Source organism: Lepisosteus oculatus, chromosome 21 (genome assembly GCF_040954835.1).
Source record: "Lepisosteus oculatus isolate fLepOcu1 chromosome 21, fLepOcu1.hap2, whole genome shotgun sequence".
In the NCBI taxonomy this organism is placed as follows: Eukaryota; Metazoa; Chordata; class Actinopteri; order Semionotiformes; family Lepisosteidae; genus Lepisosteus; species Lepisosteus oculatus.
In genome coordinates, this window is record NC_090716.1 from 7,975,245 (window position 1) to 7,995,346 (window position 20,102).

The following is a 20,102-nucleotide window of genomic DNA, read 5'->3' on the forward strand; positions in this document are numbered from 1 at the left end:
TATAAAATAATTAATCGTATTTACCCAGTGAAGACCCTGGTTGTGCAGCGATTTTAAATTAATATAGATGATTATTGTGTTTTTTGTGAAAGTAGCTCTGAAACTATTCAACATTTATTTTGTTTATGCCCTATGGTAAAACATTTTTGGACTGATTTTTAGTTTTTTAATTAATTTTCAAACATATTAAAAAAGAGCCTACTATTGATATTATTTTTAAGAAATAGACGTTATGTTAAACTTATAATATGATAAGATAAGAAATAATATGAAAATATCGTTTGTAATGGGCTTAATTATTATATTGGCACGTTATTATATACACAAAGTGAAATGGTCTGGAAAGAGTCCTGTGGTTGAAGATTTTAAAATAAATGTAAAGGCGTATTTACAGGCTATTTCGAAATGTAAAAACATGAAAGCGGTGCGGAGCTTATTTACCCTGTTTAAACTTTTTCCATAATGTGTATTTGTATTGTAGTATGTACCCCTGACGATGTTTTTGATATGTTTTATGTACTCTTGTTTGTATTGTATTTTCTTTTGTTGTTTAAATAAAACGTTTAAAAAACGAAAAAAAGTATTTTGCACATTTTGAAGAGGGGTGGGCCTCCAATTGAATTTTAATTGCTTAATTAAAACAGTTATTTGGATAACAGGGACAGATGTTAATTGCAACATTAAAAACAGCATTTTAGCCCTACTGACAGTCAAAGATACAGCAGTGGAACAGGAAAACAACCTTTTATTTCACCATGGTGATTGGTGAAAATTTTGTTTCAAAACTCACTATAGTCATTCCGAGTTTGGATTGAAGTAAATCACAAAAACACACCTCTAAAAGATATTGATGTCCCATACATAGCTTTCAAATTGAAAAGTGGCGCCTTGCTATATTTAAATAATTAATGTTGAAGAAAGTGTGATTTATTTAAAATTGATAAAGTGAATGATGGGGGATGTGTTTCCTGAGGTTTACTCCAAAGTTCCTTATGTGCGATTGCATTACATTTTCTCAACAGCAGAGGACGAGCGATCGCACCCGAAGAGACTACAAACTGAACAAGGCCAGAGCAAACGAGAGCGGAGCTGCCACACGACACACGTGTTGAGCCAAATGTCGCACCGTGTCACTCCAGCGGTCTGTTTCTGAATGATTGATGACAACAGGTGTACTAGGTTACTCTCTGTCACTGTTTGTCACACGCAGGACACGTGTTAAGTCCATTATGTGCAGGGTACGCCGAGTTAAGGTATCGTTTATTTTGAAAATGAGTACAACAGTCAAACGGACGGACGCACTGCAAATAATTCAAATTCCTTTCAGAAACTAACAGCTGATACGGTGATGATTCAAATGTATTGGATTCTGTAAATCGGTTGGGTAAATTGTACAAACTCTGTACAAACATACTACGAACTCTGTGTAAAGATAATGGTGGTTCATAATAATTGCACCCACTGCCTGTCGGGATAGGCTCTGGCTCCCCTGCAACTCTGAATTGGATGAAGCGTTTAGAAAATGGACGACTGGATGAATATGGCACATTTCAGGTCCAACTCAATAGTGCACCAACAAGCAAAGCAACATGTGGTGACACCACAACAGTAAAGCTCTTGTGCAGACTGGAGACTTGTACTGGGGGGTGAATGCTATACTGCATCTGCTGCCTCATCATCTGAATGACAGTTGCCAGTTGCATTAAATTACTCCTGACCTTTAGTCGTTTGCTCTGCAGTTTAAATTTAGTTTCAGAAGGTGCTTATTAGATAAATGTACCACACACCGCAAACAATAGCATTTTGCAGATTAATCTAATCCAGAAACATCTTTCTAATTGAAAGTTGTTTTTTTTTTAAAAAAAAAAACAACCACCTTTAGTCAGATGTCATCAGATCTCAGAGCCTGAGCAAGGCTTATCGGTACTAGAAGGGGGGGCCCTCAAAGCAGAACACGGCTGCTTCTCTAAGTGGCGTCAGTGGACCAGTAGGTGGCGCTCCTCCCTCTGGAGAAACATTCTGAAACCGCGGCCCAAGACTGTTCAACGAAGACACTGCACGGTACTGGAAATGGTGTCTGGAATAGGACACTAAACTGTGGTCCTGAGTACTAGGCCATTTAAAGATCCCGTAGCACTGTTTGCAAGATTTGGATGAAGTGGATCTCTTGCCATACAGAAGGCAAAGTGGTTGGGGATCCTTTGGGTTACCTGCTGTATCTGTACAGGGGTGCTGTCCTCTTTGTGACTGGCACAGCTATTAATATTTGTGTATTTCCATTTCTAATTGAATGGTGCTTACTGGAAAGTATATATTTGTCCTATTTAACATAAAAATCTTTGGCCGTGAACAGGAATTTCATAATAATGGGCCACTATAATATTCCACTCATTTTCTGATACTTCCAATTCAAGGTCACAGTGGAGTTGGCAAGCAACAGACGCGAGGCAGGATATACCCTGGACAGGACACCAATCCATTGCAGCCCAGACAGACAAACACTCACACCAAGGGCAATTTTCCCAGAAGGCAATAAACAACCGAGTTTAAGAATCTACATTTTTGTAAATACAATTTGAGACGGTGTTTCACAACATTTGCATTGTCACGTCATCAACTCGCATATCAATAACACAATTCGGTGGCGTTTCTCACCCCCTGCCTAGGTGGCGCTAGAGGTGGAATGAGGCTGGGAGGCGGTCCGGTGAGCTCTCTTTGTCAGACCGCCCTCCTCTGTTGTTTTGAATTCGCAGCTGCTCCAGCGCAGTTCCTCTGAAGAAGCTGCGCGGCTGTGCAGATTTGCAGCGTGAGTGTCTCCGCTTGAGTTCACGCAGACGCCCAACTTGGTCAGATTTGCTGCGGTTTCTGTGCAGATTTCCGTAAGTCCAGTGTCGTGAATCCAGTAAGGGGGTCAAAATGGCTACCGCCTCAGTGAGAGTGTTAGAACATATGTATTTTAAAGAAAATAAAACATATGCAGTGATATTAACTTCTTTTTCCATCCCATTAGTTGGACATCTCTTTTGAGCTTTACAACTTTTATGATTAGAAAGCCGTAACGGGAAGGCCGGTTTTCTGATTTTAACCTTTGGCGTTTATGTAGCTGCAGTGCATGGTCACTGGTGTGTATTTGCCCAACCACGGCATTTGAACTCATCTGAAAGCGCACAGATATTGCGTTTTAATACAAAAAATCAATCCTTGTAATTGCTTCTGACATAAGTAATGTGTACTTTACACTCGAGTTTGAGTAGAAATGTGTGGAATGTATGATAAATTGCTTAATGTTCAAAAGTGCAGAATAAGAGAAAAGAACTCCAAAAAAATCATCCAGTCTTTGCTGATCTACTGCTGAAGATGAAGACCTTCCCAAGATTCTTCCAAAGACCTTTCTTCTGTTATTCTAATCTTGGTTGCTCCTGAAATCTTTTGCCAAACATTTTAGAAATCTTTTTTATCTCCTTGATTCAATGTTGAATGCCTATTTCCATTTAACATTTGTATTATGCTAGTGATGATAGAAGTTCTGGTTTGTGCTGTAAACCATTGATGTAATTCTATTTTGTTATGCTAAGCATTCATCTTTTCAAGTTCCTTTGTGGTGTCTTTAAGTTTGTATTCAGCATTGAGGTTTTACATTCAAAAAACAATACAATCTATATACAATATAAGTAATAAAAATAGAACCTATGAATTTCCTATCACAGAGTGAGCATATTCCTCCAAATTAGCCATATCATAATGCACAAATTTACTTCAATAATTAACATTTTTAAATCAATTCAATTGAGATATTCTTCTGTTTATTCCAAAACTCCCTTGCTACCAAAAAAGAATGCTTGCAAAATCAATAATCAATAAATAATAAAGTGGCTGTCTGTTCTATATGTCAGAGCCCATGAGCACAAGAAATATCACAAGTATGAGGTGGTCACTTGGGTCATGTTGATCCACTTGTTGGTAGTTTATGAATCCAATGTCTTCACCAGGCTGTTCTTTCTACAATATGGTTTGGTCATTTTTCATCTAGGCAAGAAACTCAGTTCCTGGAGGGCTTTGTGTCTTCTGGGTTTTATTCCAATGGCAGTAGTTAATTAAACACTTAACGCAGTTAATAAAACACTTCTCGTAATTATATTCTAAATTAGACATCTGTAGGCTTTTATCAAGGTCTTTTACCATTGATGAAACATGACATTCACTTCATTATAGGTACAGTTACCTATAAATCACACCAGAGCCTACTTTTGAAGTATTACAATTACACAGGTAATTAAATTATTAGGCTAACAAAATAATCAAAGAAGAATTAATTAAAACCCTTATCACAAAAATATGTGACTATGATACATGTTCTCATAGTATATATGCAAATAAATATATTGCAGATTTTTCTATATTATAGAATACACATTAAAACTAAGTTATTCGTTTGAGGAACTATCCATAGAGTATCTATATAGTAATTGTTTTAAATGAAGGCAGTAACTTAACAAAAGATGGAAACAAGTAAAAGAAATTGGCACTTGAGATTCAAATGAAATGAAATTTCACAGGCTGAAGGAACATGACCTTCCTCACAGTGTTGATCAGCTGCAGGGACACAATAATAGATAATGAAAGTTATGCTCAGTGGATTGTGAATTTAATCTGTCACAAGATTTTTGTATTTTGCATTTGTATCATTTCATGTACAGTGTCACTGACACAATAAGCATTTGCAAACATTTGTCATCATAAAAGGTACCTTGATATTGGACAGATATGTACTGTTTTTTTGTACATTCATTAGTATTGCTTGTGTTTTATATATGTAGTAAAAAGCATTTCAGTCTCAATTTTAACCAGTCTTTTGTATAATATGCATGCTTTGGATGTTGGAACCATAGGATTATTAATGCAACATTTTTGTCTTTCATTTATATATTGAGTATACTATGCCACATCAAGAGCTACAATGAAGATAATTACAGTATCATTATTATATAAAAGATTTGGTAAGGAACAATTAACTTGAATATTTTAATTTCAAAGGAACAAACAGAAGCTAATTCTTGTACTACTTGCACTGTGGCACAACTCCACATTTTAACCATATTTTAGTTTTTGAAGTTTGCTTATTTATGGTGTTTGAATGTTTATTTCCCCATCTATTATTATTACATTTCCAAAACAAGCTGAGAGTTTTCAACTGTAAGCCTGAAAGTAATACCCAAAGCTTCTGAAATCATCCACATTTTATTCCTCTTAAGGCTGAAACGCCCAGTTCAAAATGAGGCCAAACCAGGGCTTGTCCTAACAGCCAAGCCAGCATCAAATATCAATAGTATGATGCCATATTTATTTTCCTCAGTCATCAGCGATTTATTGGAAAAATTAAAATGATTGTAAATCATTTTTTACTTTTAATGCTGTGGTTTGAATAGCAGATATATGAAAGCAGATAAGCCTTCGTATCATGGGAAAAAATAGCATAGTGGAAGCACATGATGGGATTGGATGCCTAGCTGTGAAGTAGTGTGTGGTTTTCTATTGGGTATTTTCCCCCTACTGGTATTGCAGAGGCATGAAACAGTTTGTTTCAATTATATGTTGTGCAAGAGAGAAGATTTGGGGGTTGCTATGGCACTAACATGTTTTTTGTGTTTTTATAGAGTGTCTTTGGAGGTAATTTTGTCTTTTAAGGAAAACTCCCTGTGGTTAAGATTTTGATTTTATCATGTTGGCATTACTGGTATTCAGATTGTTTGAGCAGAATGTGTTAGAACACGAAACCTGGGAGGACTTGATGCCTTTCATGATATCAAAGATAAATCAAAGCACATTACATGGTAGGATTGTTAGAACAAGAGCATGGCGGGTTGTGATAAGATAGTGTGATGATAAGATATTGAAACTACAGAATCTCGACACGAACCATCAAACAGACCTGCCCAAGTTTTTATGTATAAAAACAGAATTACTGGTAAAGTTTGACTGAGCCTAGGGCATTGCAGAAAAGATACAGGAAAGCATGACATAATGAGGGAACCGCACTAGGGTCTTCCTACACACACAGCAATAATCAATAATGAATTCGAAGAATTTTCACTAAAGCAGTGACTCAAAACTTTTTTCCATTTATATTTCGCAGGTTAGCTTCAAGCTTGCTTCTTTAAATAACCTTTTAATGAGGACACCTGTTTTTCACGAGGATAAAAAATGCATTCAAATGAGTAAATAAAAAAAATGGTCTGATTCAAAAGCAATTAAACTAATTGCTGCATTCATCTTTGATTTGAAAGACTAAAGATTTTGTGATCATGAAATCACACAACTTTTAATTTAAGGTCTGAGATTGTATAGAGTACAAGTATAGTGTTAAACACAATATGGAGAAAAGTGATGTCAGGAACACAGTATGTGTTTAAAATGATTAAACAAATTAATTTGCCTGACATCTCACTGAACCTGATATTCCTTCATTCAACTGACTCTATATACATACTAAATGTCATGTATAAAAGTTTTCAATCTTTTTTACAATTAAAGCTTCTCTTTCAGTAAAGTGCTAAGAGAGCAATAAATACTATTTCAATGATATTTCCATTTCAACAATGCTATTGTTTCCATAATAAGATGTGCCAATTGCCTGTATTCTCCTGCTTCAGTCAGGAAAAACAAACTCTCTAGGTGCAAAACTTTTTAAACCACAAATCTGTTCGCCACAGACTCTTCAGCATTGTTTTGTGTCTGTGAGTACATACTGTACGTAATAACACAGGAGATGTACATGTAGTAAGCCCAAAATATCTTCAAAGTCTTTCTGTCTCACCAGAGAAACACAGTATCTACACCAGGACAATAAGAACATAAAAGCTGCACATGAGGAGAAGATATTCTTTGCCCATCCAGCCTGTTTTGTGGCTAGTAGCCAACTGATCCACAGACCTAGTCTAGCCATTTCTAGAAAGACAACAAGGAATCTGCTATTACAGAACCATTTCAATGTTTGTATGAATCAGGTCTGATTTAACATTTTCAGCACTTTCAGAATGTTTTAATGCCTGGACACCTTATGCATTTGGGATCTAATTCAAATGAATGAGAATTTCAACCGTTCAGCTAGGCTAGGATTATATGGGGGAAATTGTATTTAATTCATTTCTCTTTTGTTACCCATGCAAGCTCTCAAAGCTGCTTTTGTTTTCTTCGAAAAGGGGGTAGTGGTTATAAACTGTTTATATTTGTCAGTGTTAGTCATTTTAAAGGCCCTCATCAGGTGCTCTGTACTTTTAACAAGGGTCCTTTACTGCAGTATATCACAGATTCTATTGTGGGATTTCTTGAGAAAAAATATGCAGTTTCCTTGGCAACTTGCATATTAATATTATACTTCGAATGGAGGCCTTGCAAAAAACGCTATGGGAAAGAACATGCTCCCATGTTTACTGTTTACGATATGTATAAAATAAACAAACAGTTTTTTTAATCAATATTTTGCCTGTCTCATTCAATAGGTATTCAAACAGACAATATTATGGTTACATACCCAATATGCTTGCTGTCAGTGTTCTGTATTAATCATTGTTGTTTTTTATATCTTTATAAAATTGGTTTTAATATATTTTCGATCACTGCAGCATTTATGTTTTTTGTGTATTCACAAATGTATTTATTGTAGACAGACAAGAAAGTCAGGAAAAAAATGTTTTTGAACTATATTCCATCATAAAACTGTTATGCTTTTAAAAGTTTTTATTGAATGTAGAAAAAGCTTAAATAAAATTATCTTTTCTATCCTTACATTTACTCAGAATCTGATTCAAAATGATTAAAGGAAAGACAAGGAAAAAAATATAATGTAGTTATAATGTAGTCGTAACTCCCAATAATAAGCAGTTCTTGGTGTGCTTTTGACCAAGAAAATTATTTTTAACTGTAAAGGTTACTGTTATTTAGTAATGGTTTATTTTAGTTGAACATAAGATAACCATTCCAGTAATTTATCAAATATAATCAGATTAACCTAATCTAGTGAGACAGTTTTTTTCAGCAGATATTATTCTGTAATCTTTCTAGTGAAAAGTATTTTAAGTATAATGTTCACTAGGTGCTTAACAAAGAGGTCTTGCTGTTTCAATCAGGTAAGAACAATTCATGCAATGGCAATATCTATATCCTTCCCCGCAATCTGCATAACAATGTTTTATATAACTTTAGAAAGTTTTTTTTCATATTTTTCATTGTGAGTTTAACTGGTTTGTGATGATTGCTTTAAATGTGTTATAAAAAAGCTTTTGCTTTTTTAGAATCTGTAACAGCAGAAGTCAATTGACTGTCCCTTTTTAACTTGTAGATTTGTTTTTCTACTTTGCTAGTATTTTTTTCAAGGAACACCACAGGGGTCAGCTCCACAGCTGAAAGATTCGTTAAAGTGTTGAATGGAAGGAAATGGATTGGGGTGTTTTTTCCAGACAGCATGAGGAATGTCAGGTTGTGAATTGATCCTTTTCTGTCCCAATAATAAACCACCATTTGGCACTGTAAATCGGAGAGTAAAAATCAGTTTCCCCTGTGATTAACAAGTTAACTACTAAGCATCCATAGACCACCTTAACATAATGGAGAGTCTCCCCTGTGACTGCTGAGTCTAGCCATATGAAATGATTATTACAACAAAGACATTCGTAATTCCTAAGGGATCACTTTGTCAGTCAGAACTGTCTGAAGCAGAACTGAAGCTGTTAAAACCACCTCCATTTAAATTTTAGACTAATTTAATGATACTATTTAACCACAACATTTTTATAGAGCCTTAAAAAATGAAATGCCAAAATCACACAGAAAGCGAACTTCCACTAAAAATATAAAATGAGTTAGAAAGCAGAAGGAAGTTGCTCGTTGGTTTTGTTTTTTTGTTCTCTCTTGATATTTGTTTTACAAACAATACATTGCTTTAAAAATATTTTTAAAAATACTAAATATCCACCACATAATAGCAAGATATGTTTCTCCCAAATATAATTTTCAAAATATGTATATGTAATAGAATTGGACTATAAAAAAGGAAGTAGTACCCTTGGAGACCTTGTTGTCCATGTTGATGAATGTCTTGTCAGTGTCAGGAGCCATCTGTGAAGCCCCTGAAGGATCTGGCCCTTTGATAAAGGAAGCCTTTCTTAGTGTCGTGATGTATGACTTGGAGCCTGAACCCATCCTTTTGTCATGTCTCTTTGGTACCTGCGGTCTTTGTGAGATGATGGGGAAGCTCCTCCTAACCTCGAAGTGTATTTTGCATCTATTCTTTTCAGGGAACTTGGAGTCTCTGCCCAACTGATAGACCTTCAGTTCCTTTTCAGTACGTTCCTTCCTGTGGTCTTGAGTGCCTTGATACAAGCTTCTTTCGAATTGCCGAGTCACAACAGCTCCTTGGTACCTATGACAACTCTTTGTTGCTGGCCGTCACCTCTAGCCGCAGGGTAGATGAGCTCAACACGATTGTAGACTCCTCTCTTCATATTGCGCCTGACCGGTCGTGGGCCTGCCTGCACCCCAATCCAACCTTCTTTCTCTGGGGTGCCTCGGACTGAGAGCCCTGTCACACTCCTGTGCTAGTTTTGGGGGTGGCAGGGTGGTGCAGTGGTTAACATTTCTGCCTCACAGTGCCAGGGCCTTTCCTAGGTTCAGTTCCGAACCTGGGGTTCTCCCTGTGCCCACGTGCGTTTCCTCTGGGTGCTCTGGTTTCCTCCCACAGTCCAAAAACCATACTGGTTGTTAATTGGCTGCTGGAACAATTGGGCCTGTGAGCGTGTATGTTTGTATCTGTCTGTCCTGCACTGGACTGGCGTACTATCCAGGGTGTACCCTGCCTTGTGACTCTTGCTTGCCAGGATGGGCTCTGGCTCCCCCGCGACTCTGAACTGGAAGAAGAGATGAGAAAATGAATGGTTAAGTATTGATGTAGATTAAATCCCATTATCCCACATTGCTAAATGAAGACGTGTGGGTCAGAGTGATTGACGTAATGGGGATCTTTTGCATTGATTTTGCATACTAGCTCTGTGATGTGACACATTGTGTTTCAAGGCAACAGGGTCCTGAAAACCACCAGGTCGAGTCAGAATTTAAGTGAATGACAACAGCACCTGAAATCACATCAGGCAACTAGTGAAAAAAGGCTTTCACGGTCACGGCACATTTCAGGGTTCAGGGAAAATAATTACTACTTACAGAACAACCTCCTGATTGTCCTTAAATGATAGAATACTAGCAAGACACTAATGGTGATGGCTCAACGATATGGGAGAGAAAACACTGTGCCATTATTCCCCAGAACAAAGAGCTGAAGACTCGGAAAACCGTTCTGTGACTTAGATAAGGAACGCACAACTACTTATTCTTAAGTGAATTGTATCATTAAAATATATTTAGAATTAATCTCGTTTAAACACAGCCTTGCTAGAACAAAAATTGAAATTCCAAATCAATACTTACTGTATGACCAGACAGACAAGATGTGTTGGGGTGTATAAATAACTTTGGCAGAATTGTCCGAGGTGAAATAAATGGCTGTAGTTCTGTAGAGACGTTGGTTGAGAAACGGCTCAACAGGAAATCACAGAATAAAATAGAATCACAGAGCTAACTTTTTGTTTTTTTTTCTTTTAAAGAAGAGATTCTAATACATCTTGTCACGGGTATCGCGAACAATCAACGGCTGTACTATCAGCAATGCTTTTGTATGCACAGTACAGCTGGAAAAACACATTCGGTTACAGAATAACTGATTATGAACTAATTGATCCATCTGATTATTATGTAGTAAACAAAGTTCGATGAAACGTCGGGGAAGCTATAAGAAAACAATGACTGCAATGGGATTGAAGGGAGGATGAGTGAAATAATTGAATGGGAATAAAAGTCAGTTTTAATTTGTTACGAGGGAGGTAATTGCACTAACACACTGGTATTGTTTAAAAGAATCAGGTTACAATATTGATCGCTCTGCACGTCCACAAGGTGTAACGTGGGAAAACGTGTTGCAGTGCCTCAGGTTGGCCGAGCAGCTCGGTACAGAGCCTGCAGCACCAGAAAGTACCGTAAAACAACAATAAAGGGGCACTTAAAACATTGCCTCAGTTGTTAAACGTTCGTTTTTCAGTTTCCCAGGAAGCCCCCCAACCCGTTTTTCTTTTTCTTACCAGCCACTTGGATGCACTCGTAAGATTTTAAAAAAATGTATTTTCTATTAATCGGTACTCCTCTGTCCTTTGCCACATGCTCTATCTAATTATTAATAATAATAATTATAATTATTAGTTTAAGGTCCTCATACGCTGTCAAGGGCCCCGAGGATGCAAAATAAATTCTAGCGCAACAGAACACCTTTGCCCTGTGCATCTGTCCCGACGGTGACTTGTTTCGGCTAATCTGCTGACTTCATGTTCCAATATTTACAGTAGTAGCGTTATGTGTAACCAATAAAGGAATCCGTCTGTAACTAATTTAAGTTAAATCACGACTTAACGTGGTGTCCTCTTTCGACCAGAAGGGTTTTATTACACAAAAAAAAGATGCTATGTTTACGTTTTCCGTATGCGCTACTGGCGCTCTCCGGGGGGTAATTACGGTAACACGCAGTGTCGAACGAGCTCTGCGATCGATTCCTCTGGTCTCGCTCCACGGGCACACAAACATTCCACACGCAGCGGAGAGAGACATGTTAGAGGCAGAGAGGAAACGGCAGGAGCAGCGGGGTTTGAGGGGCGGCGAGTCCCCGATTAACATCGAAAACATGGGCATTTCCGCCCTTGCAACCAAGAGAAAAGCTACCTTTCCTGTAAACGGAACTCGTTAGCTACCCGCTGGACTTGGTCTGACCCTGCTGAGTGATTTTATGCGCGAGTTATTTGAAGTTTGAAATGAGGGAGGTGGTGGTTTTGTCGACGGAGAGGTCTCTCCTGTTGTCCAGGACAAGATGGCAGCAGTACAGGCTGGCTGGGCATGGCATGGGTACACTGTAACTCCATAACATGTTCAGAGAAGCCCTGGATTCTAACAGTTGTTAATATCTGTGAAGGTAAGTCGGTTCGTTTTTCTCGATCTGTTTTCCGAGACACGCAATCTAACTCGGCAACAGCAATTCGGTTTTTTTTTTAACGACAGGTTAAACACCACAAAGTTTAGTTAACTAGTTACATTGTTGCATAGTTTTTATATCCGATTAAGTAACCTTATCAGTCTGTTATTGAAGCGATTACTTCGTTTGCTTGAATTTTGACGTTTAACTCGCTATATTCCAAGTTTTAGAATTAAATAAATTTAATGCTTTTGATGGGGGAGACTGTTAAAACACTGACCACCACGAAAGTCCGCAGGTTGAGCAATAATTAAGCACTGATCGCCGAAAAACGCTATAATTATATCTTATTTCCCTGTCGATACATGAGGTTTGTAAAACTTGAGTTTGTTTAATGTTTTTTTTTGCGGATGTACTTCTTACTCGAGGTATGGCAGAGAGTTGTTTGTGCAAAATAATTCGTTCATCCTGACTGTGCGAAGGAAAACGACTTCTCTAAACATTTAAAAACAGCAGAACGGAAACGAAGGCTTGTAATCGGGATTTAAAAATATTTATCTTCGGTTCTGGTGATTGAATTACAGTTCTGAAGCGAAGTCAGGTATAATTGTGACTGTGACGGTTTTCACTTAAACCATATTGGACCGATTTAATTCTTACAGTAAGTTCTGTCATACTCACATAGGTCCGATCTCAGAGACTTTGTCGTTTCTCCGAATAAAACAGGCCAGATCGTGATTTGAAAGCTCCGGTAGACACTTCGTATAGGGACCTGTCCTGTGTTGTGGTGGGACTAACTCCGGAGGATTATAAAATAGAATTGCTGCAATTCTGGTGGTTTGTTCTAGATCAACGATTTCTTTGTGTGTCTAGGCAAAGGTTAGTTTTAAGTGCTGCCAACTTTTTTTTTTAAAAAGCGAAGAACGAAATCTTTCTTTGCAAATATTTAAGAAAAAAAAGTTATACTTTTCAGTAAACGGTCCAGTTGCTGCATAGAACTAGCTGGTCTACTTAAATGATTTTGATCCCGGGTTTTAAAAAAATAAACAAGAGAAAAACTCATTTAAGATACACAGCATAGAAAACAAATACTAAAAATAATTTTGTTTACCAGTAGCTTCAGGTTTGAGCCGATGAATCATAGAATGGGATCAGTTTCATTTCCCACAGTTTGTTCCTTTAACAGATGCAGGCCTGTAGTTTAAAACTGAAGATCCAGGTACTTTCAAGTTCATTTTTTTTCCATATGAACAAGGGAACTTCCTTGCCTGCAGATGTCTGAGCTTGTTTCACATGGTGTGTGATGTGGCTAAAATATCAGACTATGATATAATGTGAGAAGTAGATAAGATCCAACGGCATTTTTTGTTACCTGGTTACAGACTAGCCAGCATAATTCCTCCCCTATGGCTAGCATGAAATAAATATAAAACACTACTGTTTTAGAAGAATGATCTTATTTAGCAGGGGGATAAGTCATGTAGAAGTCACAGGATAATGTCCCTGCCATCTGGCTAGAAAGCACAAAGGCTGGGCTTTTTTATTTACTCTGTCATTAGTAGCCTTGGAAAAGTATACGTCTGAAATAGATTGAGTGTTTAATTATGTCCTGACCACGTGCATAAGGAGGTTGCAGAAGGAAACTAGTTTCAGTGCATTCCTTAAGCACTGTTATTTAATCTTGTGTTGACCTAAACAAAACTGTTTTCATGACTGTTCATGCTTCAGTAGATAACATTCTCTAGCTTTTTTTTGTCAAGCCTCCTTGTTCTGTAACTACCTTGACACATATCCTATTTTTGCAGTTTCCTTTGTTGCAGTAGCTGAAGACTTCCTTTATTTTTTTTGTTTGTGATCTAAACTTTACCAGGTCTTCTTTAAAATTACAGTATTTACCATAGCTTCTGTAGTATTTATTTTTAATGGAAATAATCGAAATACTTTTATTAAAATTTCAGGTATTACCCTTTTGAGTCTTCTAGATCAAGCTAAAGCATTGGTCATAGTTTAGTTATTAAAGTGCCTAGGATGTTTGTATCACCCATTAATGTGAGAAGCACTTTTTTCCCCCCACAATTCTCTATAAAAGGGGAATTTAATTATCCAAGAAAAAAGTTTTAAAATGGCCTTAAATTAATCATTAAATGTGATTAGTGTATTTAGCAAAATTAACTGTCTTTTTTTAAACCTTGACATAGATTGTTATGCAACCATCCTCTGTGTCCTCAATAAGTTGCTCTGAAATAGATTTTCTTTTTTGAAAAAAGGGGGCCTGACCAAAAAAAAAAAACACATTTAAAAGTAAGCCAAACACAAATATCTTTATTTACAGTTGTAAACATTTATTTTGACCCTGCTATATGTATCCCAGAGGCATCAAGCAGCACAAGAATATTGTCTGTTTTATGAGCCAAGCTAAATTTCCTGGGAGAATGCAGGAGTGTGAAGACAAAGAATGAAAAAAAAAGTTATGTGACTAGTGACCTGACATTTTGGAAAACATGGTCTCCCAACTGAGCCCCATAGGTTTGCATAGTTAAAGAAAGAAACATTCTTCTTTTCAGCCTGTGGGTTTGGCTAATGTGCACCAGTGCTATAGATTTCTTTCAGGGCATTGAACTTGTTCTATCTAGTGGTTAATTGTAGTTTGCGTATCTTACAAAATGTAGGATGTGTCATTTGTCTTTTTTTTTTCCACTGCACTGAATCATAGTTTGTTTTGTTCTGAAAGCAGATTCATGATGTTTCTCTCAACTTTATAATCCATTTTGTTAGTGTCACATTCTGCAGTCACCATTTAAACGTACTTTGTACACCTCCCCTTCCGAAATGTCATGTCTTGATATATCTAGCGCTGAAGTTTCCGCTTGAACACTAAACAGTGCAGCAGTTAATGTCAATCTTCATGTGTGTTCATGCAGCCAGATGAATCGGTGATGCACACTGTGATGCAGTGCAAACATGCCATAAATTGATCAGAACAGCAAAGCTGAGCCTGTACTTCAGGTGTTTTTTTTTTGTCTGTGCAGCCGCTGTTGAGCTCACTCTGGTTACTGTGATCCTCAGTATGTGCGTCATTACAAGCGCAGATGGTCTTGTCACCATTGTGCTTCAAGATAAGCTGACAGGTTGGCAGATGAGTTACCTCAGTATGAGTGAATTTGCTGGTTCATAGTGAGGCTTCCTTCGCTGTGTGATCCTGCCTAGTCCATAACCTTCACTGCATGATGTTTGGTGCAACAAACATATCGCAGAACTTCCTTTAGAAGTTTTTATCAATATCGGCATGTATTTATTCTTTTTCCCATGTATGTGTTTTTATAATGTAGCCCTTTGCAAATCCCATTGAAGAAATGAGACTAAAACTGGGCAGTATGCCTTCATGTTTAACAAACGGAATATCTTGCATTCCCGAATTCAGAATCTAAAAGTTTGTGTGCTATTGATATTATATTATTTCAAGTGTTATCAAGAAATAAAAAAACAATGATTTTCCACATATCAGTCCTAGGGTAATTTATTAAAAACTAAATAAAAAAAATCTTCTTTGTGTGTAATTTGCTGAAAATCTTTTCTGTTGGATATGAAATGAACAATTACATGGTATTCCCTGCATGTCTTTTAACTTCAAAAGCAGCATAACTAAAACTTTCCCTTCCATTAAGGCATTGAATGTGGAGCCTTAAAAGCTTTTACTGAGGCCTCATTGTACTGCTGTGTCATTTACTGATAGACTATCTTAGCCTATTCTTCACTGTAAAAGGAGGTGAATAATACACCCTGGAAAATACGAGCTGGCATGACGAAATGCAGCAGTTTGAATGTCCTGTCTTTTCACTCTGTCACTGACATTTTCTGAAGTGAGTGGCTCGTGTTTTCTATTTTTTCTTAAACATGTATAACCAGCTTCTTTCTAAACTGGCTTGCTCTTCAAAACCGAGAGATTTTTACATTTTATTTTTGATTCATGGGTAAATAATTGATGTATTTGATATTATTAAATGTATTAAAAAAAGGTGCAGGAGGCTCAAAACATGGCCTTACATAATATTGAGGAAGCTTGCCACCATCACAGCTTGTTTTGCTTATGAAGTCATAGCTTTAGTTTGTGTGTTGATTGCAGTGGGCTGTTGCAAATTTTACCTTTGGACAGATTTAATTTTGTGTCTGCATGCAAACCATGTGACATTTTATACAGTACACGGGTTGTGTTTCCAGGTACCTTGAAAGTTTTCCTTTTTTTTTGGAGGAGGAAAGTCTGACTCGGAAAGTCAGAAAATAATTTCACTAAAAGGGAGCAGTTTCACTACATGAGTGTTTGATCACTTGGCAGGTGCTTTATATTTATTTTCTTTTTCAGATTGATCCTGATTGGGAGCGGTCAGCAGCAAGCAATTACAGCCAGTAGCCATTAAAAACATAAAGCTGTGAGTCATGTCATTCGATACTATAGAGTCTTCTCACAGTTCCGTGACATATCAGGCTACATGTGGTAGTTATAGCAGGCAGAGCTTACATCTGGCATCTTGTTAGGTTTAGTGTTGTGATGACTTACTGAAGCGAGGTGCCTGTTGTACATCTTCGTGAAAAGGAAGTTTGTCAGCTGCTGTGGGTGGAGTTGATTTTTTTTATAAATACTTAAGGATGTAGTACTCATCTTAATTTTTGTATGCTTAATTTTGCATGATTGCAAGAAAGTATCCTGTGCAACATGGAAAGTTTTAAAACTCTGGCAATGGAGCAACACCAAAATATCCCGGTTCTCTCTCTTTTGGAATTAAAATGTTCAGTGAAAGATAATCTGTGGATCTCTTATTTCATAAGGTTGGCCTTTGGGAACGTTTGAGTTTAGCTTCATGATCAAGTATTGTATGTTTTGTCTTCTCAGGCAGAAGTGACAATGTTTTGAGATAGACATCTATCATGAGAGCAGAGTGAGACTGGTGTCCAGATGACTTTCTGGAGATGGAAGACTTCTAGTACAATGAAAAATCTAGAGATATTCTTTTTAATTTTTTTCTGTGCCTGCTTTTGTGGCCGTTTGATCTTAACCTAAGTGGGGTGCTTCGAAGATTACCTTTCAGCATCAGATTAGCAATCGGAGAATGAAAGTGAAACAGATTTCTTTTGTGCGTTAAAGAGGGAAAACAAAATGAGCCCCCCTTTCATTGTGATCATTCCAACTAAAGTGTAAACATTTATGACAGTGTGCACAGCGTTGCAAAGGGCTTAATGTCAGTTTTCCAGCTGTGTAACAAACTTTGGAAAAATTAATTCTGCCCCTAGGTCATTTGAAACTGACGCGTAAGTATTTCCATGTGAAACAGACCAAGCTCATTTTTCTTTGGTGCTACTTTTTTGGGAGAAGTGCGTTTGTCTTGACCTACTCTATAAACAGAGACCTTAATGGCTGGTTTGTTAATGTTTACTCTGTGTGGGCTGCTAGGCAAGCCATTTAACAAGACTTTTAGCTCTGCCTTGTTGTCATCTGGGAAACATGGTCCGTTTTGAGCCTTTTTTGTCATTGACCTTTTCCGTTCCTTTTGTTTGCTGTAGGTCTGTCACTTGCTAATCGGATCTGAGAGTCCTGTGGTAGATTATGGGAAGCATGAAATGGCTCTGAGAGAACTGTTTTGCAAAAGTGTTTGCTGTTAGTTGTGAGGCAATCAGTGATGTCATTCCCTTCATGTTTGGAACTCATCAAGCTGATTGTGAAAGGATTGGGTTCTCTAATTCTGAGACTATAATTCCTTTCTGGCTTATGTATTTGTTGATATGGCTCATACCTTTTCATTGGCTGCCACGAAGTAATGCAAGGGGAAGGCAGGTGATTGATTTCCTGCCAATAGGCTAATTCACGGGCGAAGATGAACTGCTGTAAATAAAATAGAACAACTTTCCGTGTCATTGTGAAGTAATGTGGACATTGAGGTAAAGGAAAAATGTGAAGGAACAACACCAGAAGGGTGGCAGTCGGCTTGTCTATCTTTTTTTTTTTAAGCTGCGCCCTGAGCTGTTTGAAATTGGATTACAATTTTGGCATACACAACATTACTTATTACCCAACGAGAAGTTGCCCGATTATTGAATTGGCGAGATGTGGTTTGCATGGAGAACACTTGTCCTGGGGTGCTGGTCAAGTCCCATAAACATTAAATAGCCCTTTTAATTTACTGGAATACAGTAGGCTCTCTTTGTCAAACAGATGGTTGTCGTGGTAGCACTGCTATATTCATAATAGTGCTGTTATTTTTGGCGTGCATGCAAAGCAGCCTACATGGTGATATGTTCTGTCCAGCTGGCTGACTTGAGTCGTTTTAATGTTTTCTGTTAGAGAGGGGGTTGAAGATTTCATTTTACACATGGCAGTGACTGTAATATGAGTTCTCAGAAGTCTTAAAAATAGTCATATAGTGTGTAACCTCACACATCAAGGACTGGCCACCTCTCTCATTGTTTTTGTGGTAAAACATTCAGTGAGCCTTTTGCAACATTTCCTTCTGTAATTGGCTCATAGTTCATTTGGAATTTGGCTTTTGCAGGCAACCTTTTTTAAATGAAGAGGTTCCAGGGTGGAGTGTTTTCTGCAGTCTTTTCATGCATTTGTTCATTGCTGATAGGGGATTATGAGTGCTAACTTAAACTTGCAGAAGGAAGTTTTGTCCCTGGCATTTGGCGGGTGAATTTCTGAATGTTTTCCCCAAAACTGCCTTTACTATAGTGAATACTAAGTTAACATGCAGTTTGAGCATTGCAACTTAAGTTTTCTATTTTTTTTTCTTTTACAGTGTCCTTGTGCAAACCTGGAATCTGTAACACATTTTCTTTTGTTTTGTTTTAATGTTTTGGTTAATATTTTAGAGTTATTGAACAAGTTGACAAAAACATAAGGGAGGTGGATATTACTTCCCCTTTACTTGTTGATCTGTCCTTGACGCACCTTTATACAAGCACTGACTTGCACAGTTCCACTCTTTCAGTGTCTATATTTATGGCAACATGTTACGTCTTTTTTTTTTGTCAGTGCACAATTGCTTGAATTTGAAAGTAGATGCATCTAAACCAACTATCTAAACAAGGCAATATTAGCTCTTTGCAAGTGTTAGGCTTTGGGAAACTGCTTTATGAGGTATTGATAGTAAAATACATTTTTAAAGCTTTATCCGGAATGCTTCTGAACTTCAACTTCACCAGAAGTAAACCTTGCACAGGGGAAATTGGCAATCTTTCGTTTCACTGTGGTCAGAGTCACGTGCTTGCTAGTCGAATAGCGCTGTCTTATCTGTCTTCCCTTTAGCTTGTACCTCTATTTGGGCTACTGAGCTTGTTGTCTTGTCTTTCCCCTCAAAAGACAGGGAGCTTTTGGTTAGGAGTTGATTTTTAAGGGTATTTTAAATGGCTCATTTGCTTTGTGAAGGAGATAATTTTTTAGTGTCTTGAAAATAAGGAAGATGGAGAGAAACCACAGTAAAGAAAAGGTGGGTTTTAAAATATTCAGTCTGCTTCAGGACTTCACAAACTCTCACTGTCAGTAGGCCTTTATTTGAAGTGTCTTTTTTTAAAACTAGTTAATTGATTGTTTTTTAGACCATAATCTAGTGATGGTGATCTAGCAAGCAGTTAAGAAAATTTCCCTGAAAGTCTGATTGCTGTTAATCTTCCACTGAGACTTTAATACATTATATCTAGAAAAACTGCTCCAGCCAGCCAGTCAGTTGATTAAGGTTAATGTCATTTGCTGGCCAATTGAAAAATTTGAGTAAATCTGAATAATGAATACTGGGATGGAAAATGTCATTAAATTAAGTTAAAAGAGCACATGCATCTGATAAGGAGAATTCCTATGGGATTTGGAAACCATCATGTTCATAGTATTGATTAACTGGTTTGGAATGCACTAAATATTTTGTTTGTCTTTTAAGAGCCAGTTTTCCATTTCAATAACCATTTTTGGTTTAACAAGAAATAACGATTGAGCTTTGTTACTGACTTTGTTTGCAGTAGTGTTTGCATGTGCTAATTATTTTGTCCTAATAAGACA

The 20,102-nt window shown here is 37.2% G+C and overlaps 1 protein-coding gene across 4 annotated transcripts in view; it reads left to right on the forward strand.

Annotated features, from left to right (window-relative positions):
* The first annotated feature begins 2,790 nt into the window (after positions 1-2,790).
* Positions 2,791-20,102, forward strand: part of hipk3a (homeodomain interacting protein kinase 3a) — a 66,430-nt gene continuing 49,118 nt past the window's right edge. For 2 of the 4 annotated variants that reach the window (XM_015338226.2, XM_015338229.2), the window contains exon 1: positions 11,687-12,061. In XM_015338226.2, coding sequence (XP_015193712.2) covers positions 11,986-12,061 — 76 coding nt within the window. In that variant the 5' untranslated portion in view covers positions 11,687-11,985. Of the gene's footprint in view, positions 2,880-11,686; positions 12,062-16,465; positions 16,489-20,102 lie in introns of those variants that run through there. The other 2 variants (XM_015338227.2, XM_069181806.1) reach the window with 2 other exon arrangements.